The sequence below is a fragment of the Crocodylus porosus genome, unplaced genomic scaffold (genome assembly GCF_001723895.1).
Source record: "Crocodylus porosus isolate Cpor-Errol unplaced genomic scaffold, CroPor_comp1, whole genome shotgun sequence".
Lineage (NCBI taxonomy): Eukaryota > Metazoa > Chordata > Crocodylia > Crocodylidae > Crocodylus > Crocodylus porosus.
The window spans coordinates 72,241,252-72,260,628 of record NW_017728949.1 but is presented as its reverse complement, the minus strand read 5'-3'; the positions used below and the strand labels follow the sequence as shown (position 1 = coordinate 72,260,628).

General features: G+C 42.7%; 1 protein-coding gene across 1 annotated transcript in view; it reads left to right on the top strand.

Moving 5' to 3' along the window:
• The window catches only part of LRP1B (LDL receptor related protein 1B), a 1,585,724-nt gene that overhangs the window by 278,228 nt on the left and 1,288,119 nt on the right, over window positions 1-19,377 (top strand). Inside the window, exon 2 of the mRNA XM_019553609.1 lies at window positions 10,938-11,063. Within this exon, the coding sequence (XP_019409154.1) occupies window positions 10,938-11,063 (126 nt within the window). The remainder of the gene's footprint in view (window positions 1-10,937; window positions 11,064-19,377) is intronic.

Genomic DNA, 19,377 nt, shown 5'->3' with positions numbered 1-19,377 from the left:
CGGAAGGCCTTCAACACTGTCTCTCACCCTGTTCTCATTAAGAAACTGGGGGACTGTGGTGTCTACACCCACACAGTCAATTGGGTTGCCAACTGGCTGGAGGGCCACACCCAGAGAGTGGTGGTGGATGGGTCATTTTCAGCCTGGAGGGATGTGGGGAGGGGGGTTCCACAGGGCTTGGGCCTTGGGCCCGCACTGTTCAACATCTTCATCAGTGACTTGGACAAGGGGGTAAAAAGCACCCTGTTCAAATTTGCTGATCCAGCAGCATACCTACAGGCTGGGGAACTCCCTTCTCATCAGTGCAGAGGCAGAAAAGGATCTTGGAGTCATTATTGATGCCAAAATGAATATGGGCTGAGAGTGTGGGGACGTGGTCAGGAAGGTCAGCCATACCTTGTCATGCTTCCACAGATGCATCTCAAGCAGGTCCAAGGAGGTGATACTCCCCCTCTATGTGGCACTGGTCAGGCCACAGTTGGAGTACTGTGTCCAGCCCTGGGCGCCGCACTTCAAGAGGGATGTGGACAACATGGAGAGGGTCCAGAGGAGGGCCACTTGCATGACTGGGGTCAGCAGGACAGGCCCTACAATGAGAGGCTATGGGACCTGAACCTGTTCAGCCTCCACAAGAGTAGGCTGAAGGGGGATTTAGTGGCCATTTAAAAACTAGTCGGGGGGACCAGCAGGCATTGGGGAAGTCCCTGTTCCCCCCAAGCACTACCAGGAGTGATAAGAAATAACGGTCAAAAGCTGGCAGAGGGTAGATTCAGGCTAGATATCAGGAGGCGCTACTTCACTGTCAGGGCAGCCAGGATCTGATACCAACTTCCAAAAGAAGTGGTCGTGGCTCGTACCCTAGCGGGCTTTAAGAGGAGGCTGGATGAACACTTTGCAGGGGTTGTTTGACCCCAGTACTCTTTCCTGCCATGGCAGGGGGTCAGACTCGATGATCTGCTCAGGTCCCTTCCAACCCTGCCAACTATGCAATTATGAAACTAAGCCAGTCGGGACCCTGAGGTTCTTTGCTCAGTATGGGTGTCCCTTGTGGTGGGCCCCTGGCCCTTTTGACCCTTCTGGTCCTGGCCCCAGCATTGACCCATTGAGTCCCTTGGCTGGATCTACACCTCCTGTGTAGGGAGGATCTACGCCACCCTGACTCAGGGATCTGGGTCCCCCATTTCTGCTTCGGGTGCTTCTTGAAGCATGCCAGGCCCAGCAGGGTCACTCACCCCAGCAGGCTCAGGTGGTTCCTGAAGCTTACCTGGCCTTCCCTGCTCCGATGGTACAAATAGCGCCCCCAGAGGTGAGTGCTGAGGTTAAGGCACCCCTATTCACCTTTTGCCAGGGTGGTAACTGGCCTGGCATTTCCTGGGGGCTCCTGCACCACTGAGAGCCCCACCAGGCCACCCACTCCTGGAAGGGTGCAGTTTTAGATAATGTTCAAGACCAGGAGCCTCCAAACCATCCCCTTAAGCTTCTGCCCTTATCTCCAGGATGTTGTATACAGCCTTGCAGGCCAGCAGCAAAGTTCTCTGTTTAGGTAGGCAGCCAGGGATCTAAAATGGCTGTTGCAATCAAGCACCTGCTGGCTGCTTGGCTCATCCCTTAAAGTGGCAGGTACAAACAATGCCCCTGCCACTTTTATACTTAACAAGGGTGCCCAATTGGCAGAGTTTAAATCAGACAAAAATGGCATGCCTAATCTAGGGAAGTGAGCTAACTTGATTGAAAAGGGGGTTTCCAGTTTCCAAGGGGTTAACCTGATCTAGTACATACCTGCATGCCTTTGCAGCTCAGCCACTCACTCCAGCCCTTGGTCTGTCTTATTCTTACTGTCCTGACCCTGACAGTGCTATTTTTAGCCTCCTGTCTTTCCTGAGGACATGCCCAGATAACTTACCTTGGGCTGCTTTCACTGTTCCCTTTTCTTTCCTTTTTATTTCAGATAAGATACTATTAGGGATAGCGTCATACTGTAAAAATTATTCATGTTTTCTAAGGCAGTATAAGATCAGGCTGTAAAATTCTGTCTGCCTTGTTCTTGATTTGTTGAAATGTTGTCAATTTCATGTATATAAAGGCCTACTAGGAGTAAATTTGTCAATAGTATGCTTACATGCAATGTTTTCGTACTATTTGTATGTGTTTGTTATGTAATAAGAGGGCATCTTACAATTCTGTGGTATTTTTTGCCATTAAGGACATTACTATCATGTCATTTTATAGTTACTGAGATCTATTATTATGTGGCCCTCAACTAATGAAATAAAATTGCCTTAGGAATATTTTGATCTTTTGTTTGTGTCAAGTTAGGGATCAGATAACCATGTTCTGTGGTAAAATCAGAACAAGTGAACCCTGAGTCAGACTGTCTTCAAGATCCTATCAAAGAAAAAGCGGGAGGAGGGCTCCTTATTTAAAAAGGCATTTTTCCCCAAATGTGGGTATTCAGTATGACCCACTGTATCTATATAGAGGATTTCTCAAATACTAACCTGGCACACCAGTCATGTTGTCTAATATACTGATAAAACCTACTTTTGTTCCACTGGATGTAGAATCAACCTTTTTTTTTTTTTAAACTTAATCTCTACTGAGCCAGCAAAAACACCTTCCTCACCAGCCCTACAACTGTTTCTCCTGCCCTCGTCCTTCTCCCTAGATAGTCTCTGGGATCTGTACAGTGGCCTCTGTGGAGCTTGGGATATAGAGGATGGATGATTGTTTAAGTGCCTTTTCTCCTGAAAAGTAAACAGTAGATAAATGACAGGTCCTTTTCATATCGGACCACAATATCTGGGACCTAAAAATAAAGCCCTGTCATGCTGGGTGATACAGCCTTTTTTTAATGGGTAGGATGGTGCAGTTAGCATAGTAGTATATTACTACTTACTGGATCATGAAAGTATATCTGCCATTTCCAAAATGAATGACAGATTTTTTTGCTTAAAATTTGTGCTGTCAAAAATAAATTATTAAACTGGTATACTGTACTATTAAAACAAGAAATAATGGTCATGCTCTTTCCCTCCCTCACTTTCTGCAGTAGTAACGGTAAATTTTAGCACATAGTATCTTGTATCGGAAACTGCTATTGGAAAACACTCTGCAGCTTTTAAGTAAATTTGGTAGAAATTAATCTGTAAGCTCTTCCATGTTTCTGACGGAGAGATCAAAGGAAATCCCACATGGAAAGCAAGCTTTAAAAGGAAAACAAGTTCCCTGAGTTTGTTAGGCTCATGTAACTAAGAGAACTTAATTAAAATCAAAGCAAAACTAATTAAGAACTTTAAAGTGCTAGTTTATGGGCATGTAATATCCTTGAAATGTGGTAGAACTGCTTTTTATCAACAGTGGGAATGCTACATCTGGATACAAAGATAGATGGTAGAAACCTCAGTAAATTTAAATAGTGTGAAATGTTCAATAGTGGATTTGGTTACCGTTGTATTTCTTTCTCTTCTGATGCGGTTGGGGGGGAAAGGGCTATTCATAAAATAAAACTACACACTCTTTCTTGGGAATTTTGCTTTTGTCATGAGTCTAAGACCCAGGCCTTTTACAACGCTTTTACATGGGTTCTTGATGCTCTATCAGCCGTGCTCCCGATTGGGAAATCTTTCGGTGAAGACCAAGTTCTTATTTAGAATTTATTGTGTTTGCCAAATGAGTCTACATACAGGATACAGGCCTGGCACTAGTCACATTTCAAGACCAAATAGTGTTCACAAAGTGAGGTATTTGAAGTATTCTGGTAGAACAGGGTGTGTATGTTTTTCTTTCTTTTTTCCCCCCATCAATACTAGATTTTTCAACTGAAATAAGTACATTAATGTAAAATATATGTTTGGATGTAACTTTTTAGGCTGGAACACTGATGACCAAGTTGCTTTGGTACACACTTGTTTTATCCCCATTTCTTCTTTTGTCTCTTTGTTTGGATAGGGGGTGGGGTGATAGACTTAAAATGGAAAACTACTCAGAAAATATTGAACAAAAAGTGAATTTTAATTTAATCTTTCAGCAAATTATTATTAAAGACTTTGAAACAAACAGTTTCACTTGTAAGTTTTTTTTGTGGTTTTTTTAGTGTAACCATCTCCTCCCTCAACCAAGGATTATCCAAAATGACGTTATGATCTTTTTCTGTTCCTTGCCTCTTTCACTGCCTTGTTTGAACCAAAGACCTTGGAAGCATTTGGATTTGTCTTTTGGAATAACTTTCTGGTCAGGTTGTATGTGTGTTTCTGTTTTATTTTAAGGTTGTCTAGTGAGACTAAACGAGCACATTCCAGGTTGTAACAAATCAATAACTTTCCAGGCTATTGAAGTGTTGTTTACCTTGCAATGTACTGCCATATGGAAGAATTGATTTGGGGGGTCTCAGGTGCTCCGAGCATATGGAGATTGGTAGAGTTTTGAAGATGGAACACCAAGTAGCTTGGTGGTCTGTGGAGAGATTATAGAAATACTGCTCTCAAAGTGAGGTATTTGAAGTCTTCAGATGGGCTTTTAGATGAGTAGAATTTCATTTTGGACTGCAGAAGAAGAAAGAAAGGAGTAATGTGGGAAAATATGGCAGTTTGGAAGCCACCCCCTGAAAAAGAAATATCACTAATACTTGAGAGAGAAACTCTTTTTTTCTAGAATGGCAATTTACAGGTAATTAATGTAAGTTTCTTTCATGTTGATGCTGGAAGTTATACAGTATGCATGTTCCTACTAAAACAGAGTGCTAATTAGATTCACAGTGGTTCATTTACATTCTCATGATATCTTCTGGGGAAGCACTTAATTATATAAATTTTACCTCCTTTATAGCTCTGTTTAAGAGACCTATTGGCCTTCTCTTCTAATTTGCATTCACCCAAATACAAGAAACCCAAATACCTTTGCCCTTAAACAGTCAGTGTGATCACAGACAAAAAGACCTTTATCCTTTGGAATCATTTAGGATTTAAAGCATGTCTACAAAGGGCAACTGTCTTATTAAAACTGCAGCTCTTCTATAGCAAGCAGACACTGGTCATAATCTTGCATTCAAAGTATTTTTTTTCCAAACTTCTAACAATGCATATATGAATGTAACAACAGTTGGAAATTGTAAATGAAGGTAAATTTACAATCTCATGGAGTTTTTGGTGATCCACAGTACTTCTAACCGAGAGACATTAGAGGCAGGTCCTACACAACTGTTACAGTCTCCCTTCATTTGTAATGTTTCCCTCTTTTTAAAATGTGACTGTTCTGCAACAAAAGATGTTTTTTGGCGCTAAAAATATATATTTACTTTTAACATTAAAGCACAGGCTTTGTTGTGAAACTTGCAACACAGCATAGGATCACTATCCTTAGGGAACCAGAGCTTTCATTGACCCACGGAGAGATGATTTCCAGCCATCTGCTCTGTACCTCAAAGTATATCAGTATGTTAAAACTATGTGAATTTTCTCCTCCACTGAGAGCTCAGTGGTGCAGCATACAGAGTACAGAAAAAAGAGAATGGGAAGAGGTGTCAGTTAAAGAAAGCTCTTTCTTTAGAATTATAAAGGAAGCATATCTAAGATGGCCATATTTTTTTCTTTAAACATGACTAATTAGTCTTATTCATTTCATAGAAATGCCGAAAAAAGTAGGCATTGAGGGTAAAAAAATGTTTGTAATCAAAAAGAAAATAGAATTAGAAAAGGCACCATTTCAAAGCCAACAGGGAAAAAAATCTATAAAGTAATAAGCATAATATTAAGCTATTTTTTTATAATTGAGGTATTTTTTCTCAAAATAGTTTTCAGGTTAAAAGATAAGGTTTTTTGCACTTTGTCAATATCCTGACAGCAGAAAGTACATAATTACAAATCTAACCTTTGTATTTTTATTTCTGTACTACCAAATAAAAAACCAGACAAAAGCTCATCATTGTTCAAAAACAGAGGGAATATATATTTATAATATAGAAGTCTACACCAAATATAATTAGTTTTTTTATGGAGAGAGTTTATTTACATTTTATATGAAAGAAATGAGAAACGTGGACTGGCTCTTCTTGTGTAATGTTTCTTTACATTTTTGCCAGTTTAGAAAAGGAGCAGGTCCTTGTGTTTGAAGGCATAAGTTGCTATCTGCAGTCCAAAAAAGCTTGTGAGTGTTGCAAAGGCAGTAGTCAGTAAGCTCCATTAAAAAATAGCATCAAGGTTTATAGAAAGTCATAAAACTCTTCTGTCCTTAGCTTAACTTTTTCGTACAACATATGGGCACTGTGTGTCAGACTCTTATTACCCATGAGAACGGTGATAAGAGAGTTCTCCCTTCACATATTTCCTAGCCACTGATGCCATTTACTTAAGCATTTATGGTGCTATTCATAGACTTCTGTCAATGCTTCTGTTCATTATTGGTGGCATTACTACTGTTCTGAGGCATTTTGACTGGCAGTTGACACGGAGGAGGGAAAAGATATTTTATTAAAGATAAAAGTCTAAATAATAATAGAATGTAGCAGAGGAGAAAGGTCTTTAAATTAATGGTAGTATGGGCTTATAGTTTGTCTCCTTCTGTCTGCTATACTATACCTTTCTGAGAAGTGTAAAGTTTAAGGACTACACAGGAATTGGACTCTTCCTTTTAAAGCCAATTTCCTACTTATTTATTGCTAACCTGTCTCCAGTGAAAGTTCCAGTTACTATCTATAATGTTGAGACGGTTCTAACGCGGCGGCTTCATTGCAGGCCAAAAATCGCACCTAAGGCCTAATCCTACAAACCTCTTATTGATTATTCTGTCCCTTTCTCTGGCTTTAGTCATAGTGATTCCAGACTTAAGTAACTGTGCTGCAACTGTTAATTCATTTCCTTCAGCCTTACCACAGTGTCGTTGCTTGTTACAGTATATAATTAAGCTCAGAAGACTCCATTTCAATCAGTGGATGACAGTAAGTGTTGATTTCTCCCTCCACCCAAACTATTGCCAGTCAGGATTTAGAAAGAAGTTAAAAAAAAAACTCTGATGTTGTTTTCCTCTTGCACATGAATAATTTTGAGTCGCTTTGAGACTGTTTGTTTGTGTGGGTAAATTTGCTTGTCTGCATAAATGTCTCCAGAATGAGTCTTCAGTTGTTGCATCCTTTGACAATTGTTGCTCCCTCTTGTCTCTTCTGAAGATACTTAAGAAATGGCTTGTACATGTTAAATTATATGATGATTACCATCCATTCATACAATATTGTACTTTGATAAACTTTAATACACTACTATCCGAGTCCCATTAAAAACTCGCTGAACAGCACTAGGACGTGTATATCTTTTTTTTTATATCCAGTCTAGTTTCATGTAATTTATAAATGTAGACTAGGAGAGGAACATGCACCAATTCTCTGCTCCCAGAAGCTATGTAGGAAACTGAGGTAAGCAACTGGAGTGGGGGGAAAGGTAAGTGGGATGAACAGGGGTTAGTAGGTTTGCCAGGGGGCTAGCAGGTCCATGGTGGAATAAAGGGAGGGAGGTGCATGTTGGAGGGTCTTGGGAGGGAGGTCACTCAGTTGTTTGAGGGGGTCAGGGACTAAAAATAGCTCACTTCGAGTTGGAGGATGAGAATAGCACAGCCCTGGGACTTGGGCAAGTGGCTGGGCTTTCCCAGGCCCAGGGCAGCCGTCCAAATACATGCAGGAATTCATGAGATTGAGCTAATCCTTTGCTAGACCAGGTAAACCTTATCTCTAAGTTAGTGCACCTATTCTGATGAACTTACTTAGATGCACTTTTTTTATTTGGATGATTTAAACCTTCTGAATGCCTGCATGATTGGGCATTTAGATTGACTTAATCCTGTATAGGTCAAGCTAAATGCAATGCCTGTACATATCCCTAGTGCTTAAAATTCATAACCAGTGGGTGCATCTACATGTGCACATGCTGCTGGATGGGTTCACTCCACAGCAATTTACACATGCAGGCATTTGGGAGCAGATTTACCCCTACCCTCCTCCCCCCGCTTGCAGCCTCCAGCTGGAGCTCCAGGCTCCCCCTGGGTGCTAGCCCAGAGGCTGGCAAAGACCATGGGGCCAGGAGACAGCTGTCTCCTGGCAGGGGCTTGGAGATAGCTCCACCATCAGAGTCTCCCCTGGGGGCAGGGAGCAGGTGCTGGGAGCTCCCTGCTATTGGGGCAAGGGGACATTCTCAGCCCAGGATCCTCCATTGGAGCCTGCCCGTGCAGGAGGCAAGGCCTGGGGGCAAGAAGCAATCTCCCAGCCTCCACTCTGATCATGGAGCTGGGGCTGAGAGTTCCCTGCTGCTGAGACAGGGGGACATTGTTTTGGTCCAGGCTCCACCATCAGAGCCTGCCCCAGCAGCAGGCAGCTCCCAGGGGCAGGGAGCAATTTGCTCCCTGTTGGCCATTTACATGTGGCTTCCTTTTTCAGTAACTGCTTCACAGTTAATTTGGTACCTGTTTTGCAGGTAGCCAATTAAACACGGAGTTGACCAATTTCCTGTGTAAAGTATCTGCACATATAGAAGGTGATACTTACTGCTCAGTAAAGTTGGTCTACTGCAAAGTAAAGCATCTCATGTAGACACGCTCAGTATGTACAATATGTTATCAGAATACTTGCACAGAAATAGCAAGTGAAATTCACTGTATAGCTTAGTGTATTAAATAGAGAAGTAAGCAACTTTTCTGTGTTCATTTAATTTATTTTTTTAAATTTTGCCTGTAAGTAGTACAGATTTCGTAATATTTGAGTACTATACATCTAGGGTAGAGGAAGGAAATAATTTGGGCCTGTGGGCCACACAGACAGTTCTGAGGAGCTGCTGCAGGCCAGTCAGCACCCTGCCCACTCCCCGACAGGCCAGAGTCCATGTGCCCTGTGGCTCCTCACCGCTAGTGGTACACAGCCCCAGCCCTGACCTATCCCACCCCGTACTTGCCCTGGCCAGAGTGGATCAGCCGGAACCGATGCTCACAGCCCCAACCCCAGCCTTCCCCGCTCCTGGTCCAGCCCACTTGCCCATTCTGAATAGTGACAACAGTGGCTCAGCCCAGGAGAAAAGCGGCTCCTTCCCTTTGCCAATGTCAGGCCCTTCTTGCTGCAGCTGCCTGAAGCCTGCACCTGGGTTGCTCTGCTGTTTCTGTCTGCTGCTGTCACCACTGCCTCCGGCCAACCCAGCAGGACAGTGGTGACGGTGCAGACCGGCCATGCTGCAGCCTGGGTGTGGGTTCCAGGTAGCTGCAACAAGAAGGGCCCAGCAGTGGCAAAGGGGAAGGGTTGCTTTTCCTCAATGCTGAGCAGGAGCTTCTGCCTGGCCATCACTGTCCATGCTGCTACTACTCAGTGTGGGCCAGTGAGTCTGGAGCAGGCACAGGGCTGGCCGGGTTGGGGCTGTACATGCAGGTTCTGGCTGGTCTACTCCAACAGGCTGAGTCCAGAGTAGGTGTAGTGGCAGGGCAGGCTAGGGTTGGGGCCGTGCACGCAGGTCCCCACCAGTATCACGGAGCTGGAGCAGCAATGGTGGCAGCCAGAAGGAGCAACTGGAAAGGCAGTCCAGCTGCAGAGCTGCCCCAGCCCCAACCTGTGCCCAGGGGAGGTGGGATATGCCACAGACCGGATGGAGCCTGGGTCAGGCAGAACTGAGGGACCTGCCATGGGATGGACAAAGTCTCTTTGTGCACCAGATCCCACCCATGGGGCATATTTTGCCCACCTATTCTAGGGTAATGAATGGGAAGTCTAAAAAAATCTGATGCTATGGTTTGCTTGTTTTGTTTGTGATTTTTAGTAGGTTCAATACTGTTGAAAGTAACAGACATTTTTACTCTCTCTTGATATTAATGGATTTCGAAATTCAAACCCTTCTTGTATAAAGAATATACTTGGTAAATAATAAAGCTGGCCAAAACTCTTTTGGTCTTTTGTTTCCAGTGCTATTTATTTTGAATACCTCAGGGCTATTATTTTTTTCTTTTTAAACAAATGATGGATATAGTTACATAAATTAGTTTAAACAGCTCAGCACTATATGCTGAGAGAGTTTATGGAGCTACAGCAGTATTATAGTAGATAATTTAAATAATGTAAAATATCTGTTTATGCAATAGCTGGAAACTCACTTATTTGAACGTGTGACCATCAATAGTTTTAGAGGCTGACCTTGAAAATACTATATCTGGGTTAAAAAAAAAAAAAAAAGAAGAGGTTATTGAAAAGAACTGTCCCTAAAACTATGCAACAATAAGAATTTCCTTTGGAGCCCTCAGACTGCTTTAGCAAGCACACTAGGGCAATGTAGAGTCATTACACAGAAATCATACATAGAGACCCCAGTGATCAGAAATCTGTCTAAACGCATAACCATACAGAATTTTGGTGCACATAGACCAATCTAAAATGGCAAAACCCAATCTAAGATAGACCTGATTCAATATGCATTCAAATCTAATCAATTTAGGTTAGACTGGTGAATTGCCCTTCTGTACTAGATCTCCTATTGATGCAAGTCAGATTGCTGTCCTCTGGCATCCCAGATATCCCTGGGCTGTGCCCCTGCACCCCACAGTGTACACACACACCAGACACCGAGCCCAAGAGAACCCTGTGACCCTGGCTCCTATGCACCTATCCTGGGACCTCCATGCCCCCATGCTTGGGCACAGTCCCACAAAGCCCAACTCTGATTCCTGCACACCACATCTCAAAGGCCAGAGACAAACTCATATGTGGATGCACTGTAGTCGCTGAAAATTTTCATTGGAGAATTTAATGGGATTACTCATAAAGAGTTACTGCTCAGCACAAGTAAAAGTATTGCCATCTAACCATTAAAGTTTTAATGCTATTTTTGTATTTGCTTTAATCTCCTATTTCACAATCATTGCATTTTGTGTCTTTTTATTTTCATCCATGTGTTAATCATTCCATTTGAAAACATTCTCATTTTCAGAAGAACAACAATTGTGTGACGTAGGAGAGTTTCTTTGCCATGATCATGCAACCTGTGTCTCTCAAAATTGGCTATGTGATGGAGAACCTGATTGTCCAGATGATTCAGATGAATCTTTAGATACCTGTAAGTAAACGTCTCCTCGTACTTTCCTTGGAATATAACATTTATAGTTTGTATATTGTAGCTACCAGGTTGTATTCTGGTTTTAAAAGAATTTCAAGTGAATCTTCACGGCAAAGCAAATAGGTTATATTCACTGTGTAGGTGTGAGACAAAAGCCCTGGAAGGTGTTTTGTTCATGTGTCATTTTATAATGAACACGATCATCCAAGCATATGTTCCATGTGCTCCTACTGACCTAGTAGATTAGCTATAGAAGGCAGGGGCAAAGGCAGACAAAGGAGGAGAAATTTTTATTTTTTCTTTTAAAAAGGAAAAGAAATCAAATAGCATAACATAATGTACTTTTCAGAGGATCCCTGAGAACCCAAGAGAGAAAAGATGGGACAGTAGAACATGAAAATGTGTAATAAGGGGGAGGGTGGGGACCCAGCAGCATGAGAGAGAGAGAAGTCAGAGAAAGCTTCAATAAAACATGTTTAAGCATAATAAAAAATCTTGTTTTCTCTGTGGCTAAAAGCTATTGGAGACCAGAGCAGAACCCTTACAGGCTTCACCTCAGCAATCCAGACTATTGATGAGGTGATATTAAATCTTAATGTTCCCTTGTTTCCCATATTAGGTGGAAAATGAAGGAACTTCCTAGTTTATGTCCCCATGATAATCAGTCCATGTTAAAGATTATACTGACAAAATACATGGTTCCTTTTAGTGCAGTTTAAAAGGCAAGAAAAGTGCAGAAAGTTTCATCTGTCTGAGAAAATTCAAGGGTATAATTCTGGTTCTTAAGACAAGGGCAGGGAGTCAAGACATCTGGGGGCTAATTCTGACTGGCTTTGCGACATTGAACAAGTTGTTTAACTTTCCTATTTCACAATTTGTTCATCTGTAGAACAGGTATAATACTTACCTCATGGGTGGGTGGTTGTGTGTAGGGGTGGGGCGGGGGGAAGGATATAAGACCTCACTGAGAAATGGTTTGTGAAATGCTTCAAGATTTCCATGGGAAAAAGAAATCCATATATCTTTTAAATATTTTGAAGTCTTTGTTATAGTGTTTGTAGAACAATGTGTTCCTTTTCCAATAGACTTTTTTTTTCATTTGAAGATACAATAGGTTCTCTGTCTGTATCTAAGCATCTTTCTATTACTGAGAAAATGACAGTAAATGACAAAATTATGCACACGGTAATTCAGAATTGTCCAGTGAAACGGCATTATGGCCTGTCAATAACTAATTGGCCTTAGTGACAAGCATCAGATAGCAGCATTGCCTCTTTCCATTTCATTCCCCTGCTGGGGACAGCTTCTCAATATATTATTCCCAAATCACAACCAAGCAAAGGCATACTACCAAGTACGTTTTGGCATTAACAAATAGTATACCGAGCTTAATTTCATGAGAGTACCTATGGCTCATGCCAGTTCTGTCTACTGTATATAAACATATATCAATCCCAGCTTATTTCTATTTTCAGTTAATAACTTGCATAAGGAGGAAATTACTAGGCCAGTAGCTTTCTGTTACTGTTCCTTCTGCTACACTAGATTCTCCAATCAGCACTATTTTTTCTGAAGTGAATAGAGTCACAACTTAACAGCACTCAAGGATCAACCTGTGATGTTTCATTTGCATTTTAAGTGTGAAACAAAATCCTTCCTGCTGCTCTACCTGTGCCCATTGGGTATTTCAGTACAGCTGATTTGTTTAAAGAAAAAAATGTTTAGAAGATGATGTGAGCCATTTCAAAATTCTCAGCATAGATATCACAACTTCAAATGAAACGTCTGAGTGTATTCTAACATATGTTCCCATAGACTACAACTGTGTATAGTATCATAGCTCAGTCTTCTGACCACAGCTTACATCTGTAAGGGATAATAAAATATATAAAATATGCTATTTATTGCACCTTTTGAGGCCACAGGGTATATGTGATATAGAAATTTTCCCTAGTGCAGCAAAGCTAGGGACAGACATTACACATAAGTCAGTTTAAGTGATCAGAAATGGGTTTAAACCTGTAACAGATCAGATGTTCAGTGCACATAAACCACTTCGAAAATGGCTGAAACCAGTTTGAGATAAACCTGGTTAAATGTACTATCAGACTTAACTGATTTGGTTCAAACGGGCTTATGCAATGTCTGTCCCAGACCCCTTGCTGGTTTAAGATAAACCAATCTCCACCACTATCCCAGCATGCTCTCTGGGGTGGGCCAGGCTCTCTGCTCCCCTCTGCTCCCTTGCTGGAACTCCAGCAGAGGCTGCAGGCACAGCAGCAGCTGCCTGGTTTCCCTTGCTGCTCAAACAGGAAATCCCCACCTCCCTCCCTCCCATCTCCCACAGCATGGACCTCAGCCCCATGAACTCTAGGCATGTGGTATGCTAGCTAATGCCAAGAGGTGTCTGTGTGTGTCTCTCCAATTTCACTGGGCCAGGCAGTCCAAACAGTGCCTACTTAGGGCTTTGTGAAGGTGATCAGCAAGTCAGCTGGTAAACTGTTTAAGAAGAGCTTGAACTAATGGAGAGAGACTGTTATTTTGCTGATGGGGTGATAAACACTGTTATCAGCTCCCTGCTGGCTTGCTTGTCTGTCAGTTTGCCACAGCCAGTATCAGTGGTGTACTGTGGGTCTCCGGTGCCTTGGGTCCAATGCTTGAATTTGTGACCCCCCCAGGGATGATGTGAGCAGGTTGTGGGGCCCTTCTCCCATCCCATGGCACTTCTGGTATGCTGCACTGTTAAGTTTTTTCCATGGATGTGGGAAGAGGGGTAGCAGCCAGAATTTCCAGTCAGAACAATTAAAGAAACTTACAACCTGCTGGGCAGACAGGCAGGTAAATTACACACGAACTGCTGGAAGCACCACAGCCTCTCCACCTGGCTTCCCCCTCCCCCCACGCCATCACCCAGGTGCTGTGGCCCCCTCCTGTCCCCCCCATTGGTACATCACTGGACAGTATAAAGAAGAAGGTAAGGAGATTGAAAAGTTCTGTATGATCAACAGATGCATGCCTGCTCCCCCCTCCCCCCGCTTGCCTCAGAGTGCTAGCAGGGGGCTGGGTGCTGGCAACATTTCCACCCCTTGAGCAGCCAGTGGGGAAATGTTAGGGATGGTGCAGGCAGACCTCCCTAATCAAAGCAGCCTGCCAGGACCTGGTTATGTTCCACTTCAGCTCAGCATTGTGCTAGGAAAGGGAGGGCTTCTAGCCTGAGCCAGTGCAGGCATGTGCCTGAATTTCCTCAGTCCAGAGAGAATGTCTGTCCAGTTACAGACTGGTTCAGCCTAGCCAGGTTAGACTAACCTGCAAAGATTAAATCACTTCAGGTTCAGGATTTTTGAATGTCTGTCCCTAACCTAAGTGACATATGTGTCTGCTTGGATATACCTGAAAGGTATTTGGCTTCTTTTAACAATTAATTCCTTAACTAATTAATTACTTAATTAAATAATTAATACATTATGGCATCTGGCTCTACCAGAGTATACAAGCTGGTTCCTTTGTTAGCAACCAGCAAGAGCTAGGATTAGAGGAAAATAGAAATCAAATTATACTCTCATTTTAACACCCAATCTAATACTCATTGAGGTGAATGGAGTTCATTTTCATTGCTTTCAGTGGGCACTGGATCAGGCCTTGCATAACACTCTCTATCTCACTGGCCAAGGAGTTTGATGAAGCTCTCCTGTCATTGTGTGTGCTGTTCCAAGTCTGTGCATGCAGGCCCTCCATCACTAAGCTGTCAGTTTGCTACTTTCCACCAGCGCTAAATGTTCTCACAAATAGTTTAAAAAAAAAGCAAAAGTGAATTCTTCTAGCACCTACACTTTTGACCTGTCATGTTATTTCAGCAGCTATTATTCTTTCTGTTCTCAGTGGAGTTGTTGCTTTTTATAGTACCAAAAAAAATCTGATTCAGTAATTCAAAATGAATAATTTATTGAACATTTTTTTTCTTTTTTTCAAGTAATGACTTGTCCAGGAAAAGCGTGTAATAGTTTTGGATATAGCCATTCATTAGCTAAATCATTTCTATAAGAATTTTTAATTTCTAGTTTACTGCAAGTGGATCACAGTTGAATGAAGTAAATTGTAATCATCTGAATCATGTGAGACTAAGTCCTCCAGTGGTATAGACCAGATAGCCTGATGCAGTTCTGTTTTTCAGTTGCACTATCCCAACTGAGGATCTGGCCCGGTGCATGTTTTTAGGTCACTTGTAGATAAATATATCAATTAGCACAGGAGTATCAAACACATGTGGTCCTATGGAGCCTGCTACTCATTCAAATTAAAGCTGGGTAGAAATAACCTCTCAGTACATATTTTTAAGCACTAACTTGGTAGCTGGTTGACTCTCTTTATAGCTGGCTGGATATTTTTTAATGAGGTAATTACTTTGGATTTGTAGCTGTTCTTTGCACATGGGGCAGGTCTAAATTTAATTGTGTAACTTATGTAACCTGTAGTATGGGTCTCTGAGGGTTGTGGAGCCAGTTTGCAGGTCAGTTAGATTGGGCCCACAAATAAGCCCTGCGTGCCTGAGCCGGCCACTGCGTCAAGCTGGTCTTCGGGTCTGATTTATAGACCAGCCCTGGCTCCAACACACAGGGCTGGTCCAATGAAGGAGCTCATGCATTATCTACCCTGGACCAGCCCTGTGCAACATCTCTGTGCCCACCCAATGTGTAGCCCATGCCCTGGAACAACCTCATGAATCTTTGATACCCCTGGCTTGGCATATAAAGACTCTGATGTGAATGCTTATAGATTTTCTGTAATATTTACTTTAAAGTTCAGTATTTCCAACAAAAAAAAATGTCTAGCAAATATGTTCTTAGACTGTCTTAAGTAATAATTTCTAGTTGTAACACCATTGACATTATATCATCTTCTTGAACATGTGGCAAGAGTACAAAAACCTAACAACCTTGCTCGTTTCTGCTTTCAGTTTTAATATGCTTTTCCCCAGTTTTGGCCTTAGTTAAAATGAAAATATTTGTTTCACTGAGCAGCTTCTGCCTGGTTTGAGGTGGAAAATTCACCATGTGTGTCATGAAATGCCAATGGCCTGTATATCATTGTCACTTTGAGCTGCAGATGTATGTCTAGGCTGTCCCATTCTCTGGTTGGTCTCTGCCAACAATATTCATAATCATACATAAGCCATGCTTTGGCAGACAAGTGCCAGTGACTTTCTGAACCTAATCCAGGCATCCCATTTTAGCCTTGTGTTTTTGTTTTGTTTTTCTGTTGCTCTCCCTGTACTTCTTCCCCCAAAATTGGTAAGGTCAAATAAGCTAAAAGCTGCTACTTAAGGAACTTCAGGTTAATTTGCTTCATATCATACATCTTCCCCTGATTTCTGGTTTCCATACTTTACCAAATGATATCATATTTGGAAGGGAAAACACAGAGAAGAGGAACTGAAATAAGCCACTTCCTTATGGAACTATAGACAACATTTTATCAAAAATATGTGGGTAAATCAGCACCAATTCCAGCACAGGCTGCTGGTGGTATTCTCTGGACATGAGGAAGAGATCTCCCTTTATTTCTATGTTCTGTGTGAGGGAGGGCTATTATCTTTCTGTATGAAGTGAGATGCTAGTACTTGCAGTATTCTCTTAGCATCCCTTTGCAGTATGCTGCTAGCTGCAGACTTTGCTGACCATCAGAACTGCCCCTGACTGTAAGTACAGTTCTTATGTAATGAAGTACCTTTGCTTTTACCCTGACAGTAAGTGATAACTCTACTGATTTTTCAACCCATTATGTTAGCAGCATCAAAATTCAGGAACAGGTTTATTGTGTTCATTGTAGAATACAATGCAAAACAATTGTAGGAGGTCTGAAAAAGGAACTGTTCAGATAATTTTTCATATTTCTATCATTTTTTTGCTTTCTTTTCTTCTTTGGCATTAACTTAAATTTTAACTCTTAAGTGATACTTGAATCTCCTTATTAGAGCACAACCAGTCCTGTTGACTTTACTGGGGACAGGCTGAACCAGCTGAACTAGGATGTAATGACCTCAGGATAGGTGCAGATGCTACACTTATTGTGTGTTAAGCATGCAGAAAGTACTTTCCAGCTGTAACAGGACAGATGTTCACAGCACATAAAGCACTTTAAAAATGGCAGATCCTGCTCTAACTTAATACTGGATGAATGCAGTAGCAGACTAAAGTGCTTTAGGTTAGAGCACTTTATCAAACATCTGTATCACATGCCATCCTGAGTCAAGGTAGGTTGCATTCCCTTAGCATCCCAGGGCCCCTCACTGGGCAGCTTGTTAGCCTCAGCTGGTACTCATTTCCTCTGGGTGAGCCCCTGGGCTGTCACACACAGGAGGTAGGTTTCATGGTCAGGTGAGGATGAGGGAAGGGAGCCCCCATACCATGCAGACCCCTCCCCCCCAGTTGCTGGGCCAGCTCTTGGGGGAGGGGAGGCAGGCCTAGTCTGTGCAGCAGGGGGACTCCCCACCCCCTGGGCCAGGCAATCTTATCTGACTGCAGCTGTCAAAAGGCTGTGTTGTGGGAGGGGAGGGCACACCCCTGCAACACAGACATGGCCTGGTCCTACCAAAACCCAAGCCAGCAATCTGTGGGGGAGAGGTTAGGGTTGGCAGGAGAGCTTCATTTGCCCCCATACCCCCCGCAACCTCTTGACAGCTGCAGCCACCACTTGCAGCACCAGCTGTTTTTTGGCCATGCCAGAAACTGGGGATGGGGAAAGGAGCCCCCTTGCTGCACCCCTACCCAACAGATCCCACATTGCTGGATCAGGTCTTGATGCAGGGGGCCAACCTCAGTCCACATGGCAGAGGGGTTCCTTCCCCACCTCCCCTCGCCCCCAGCCCCTGCTTTCAGTTGCCAGCTGGTGGGGAGATAGGGCTTGATAGAGGGGCTGCTCTAGCAGCTTACTGGGAGGTATTCAGGAACACCCCCACCTGCTGGCCTTGGCGAGTCTGGACAGGCTCCGATCCTGGCCTGCCTCTATATAAATCATCTATATATTTGGTGAACCCTAGCACTGGAACTCATAGAACTTAAGCATATATTACAATAATACTTTAACTAGGAACTTATATGAATACTAACTTGATTTGAGGAAAGGGAAGAGGCAAGAACTGGAATGAACTAATTTTGAAGTTTTATTCACACCTACTTCACTAAATTAGCCCTTTCAGTACTTCTTTTGTTGAATGCTAATTATGTGTGATTAGTAGTTTCACGATGCTTAAAGAAATGGTATCATACTTAAGTTGTGATTCTTTTTCTGAACTAAAGGTAAGAAGCTATTTGAGTAACAAAACACTGCTGAGGTCCTAGATAGCAAAAGTTGGGTTATAGAAGCTTCTAAGACTTTGTCTACATTACAGAAATCTGTGCTGTGTTCAGTTGGGGTAATGACAAATTTGTACTCCATTGCTGTTGTAGCACTGCCAGAATAAACTCCAGTTGTGTATGCAGCTCTGCCAATAGGAATCTGCTTCTGGAAGAGTTGCTGCCATTATGGATCTGATGTAATTTGGCAACAGGGGAAAAAAAACAGAAAAAACTCCCTGTGCTAACAAACTTGAATCTCTAGTAGGCCTGGCTGCTAATGTTGTGTAACCAGAACTAAAGTGTCAGCATCCCTGTAGAACACATTGGGTGCCTGCGCATGAGCATCAAGCCTACTCCGACACTGTAATTACAGTGCGCTGAAGCAGACTTGATTAAATGATTCTGTTGGAGAATAAGTACTGTGACCCAGCAGCCTCTCAGGTCCCATGTATCGGCATCCTCATGATTCAAAATAGTGGCAGGGGCATTTGAACTAAGGCATGTGTAGAAGTGCCCATTAAGCTTTGGCTTAGGCCACTTAGAAGTATAAGTCCTATAAAATCAGTGATGTTTTGACTCCTAAATCAGTCAGGGTAGAATTTTCAAGTATACCAGAAAGTCAATAAATATCTTGTGGTTCTACTCTAAGATGAGGTGCCTTCAGTAGTACCTTCTGGTAAGTGGAAAAAACACTGGTCTTGCAATGTTGGACTGGAAGAGGGCCAATGTGGTTCCCATCTTCAAAGAGGGGAGGAAGGAGGACCCGGGAAACTATAGGCCAGTTAGTCTTACCTCAACCCTGGGCAAGCTTTTTGATAGAATTATTCTGGCACACGTCCATGAAGGGCCAGCAGGGGACATTATGCTTAGGGGCAACCAACATGGGTTCACTAGAGGCAGGTCCTGTCGGACCAACCTGGTGGCCTTCTATGACCAGGTCACCAAATCCTTAGATGCAGGGGTAGCAGTGGACATAGTCT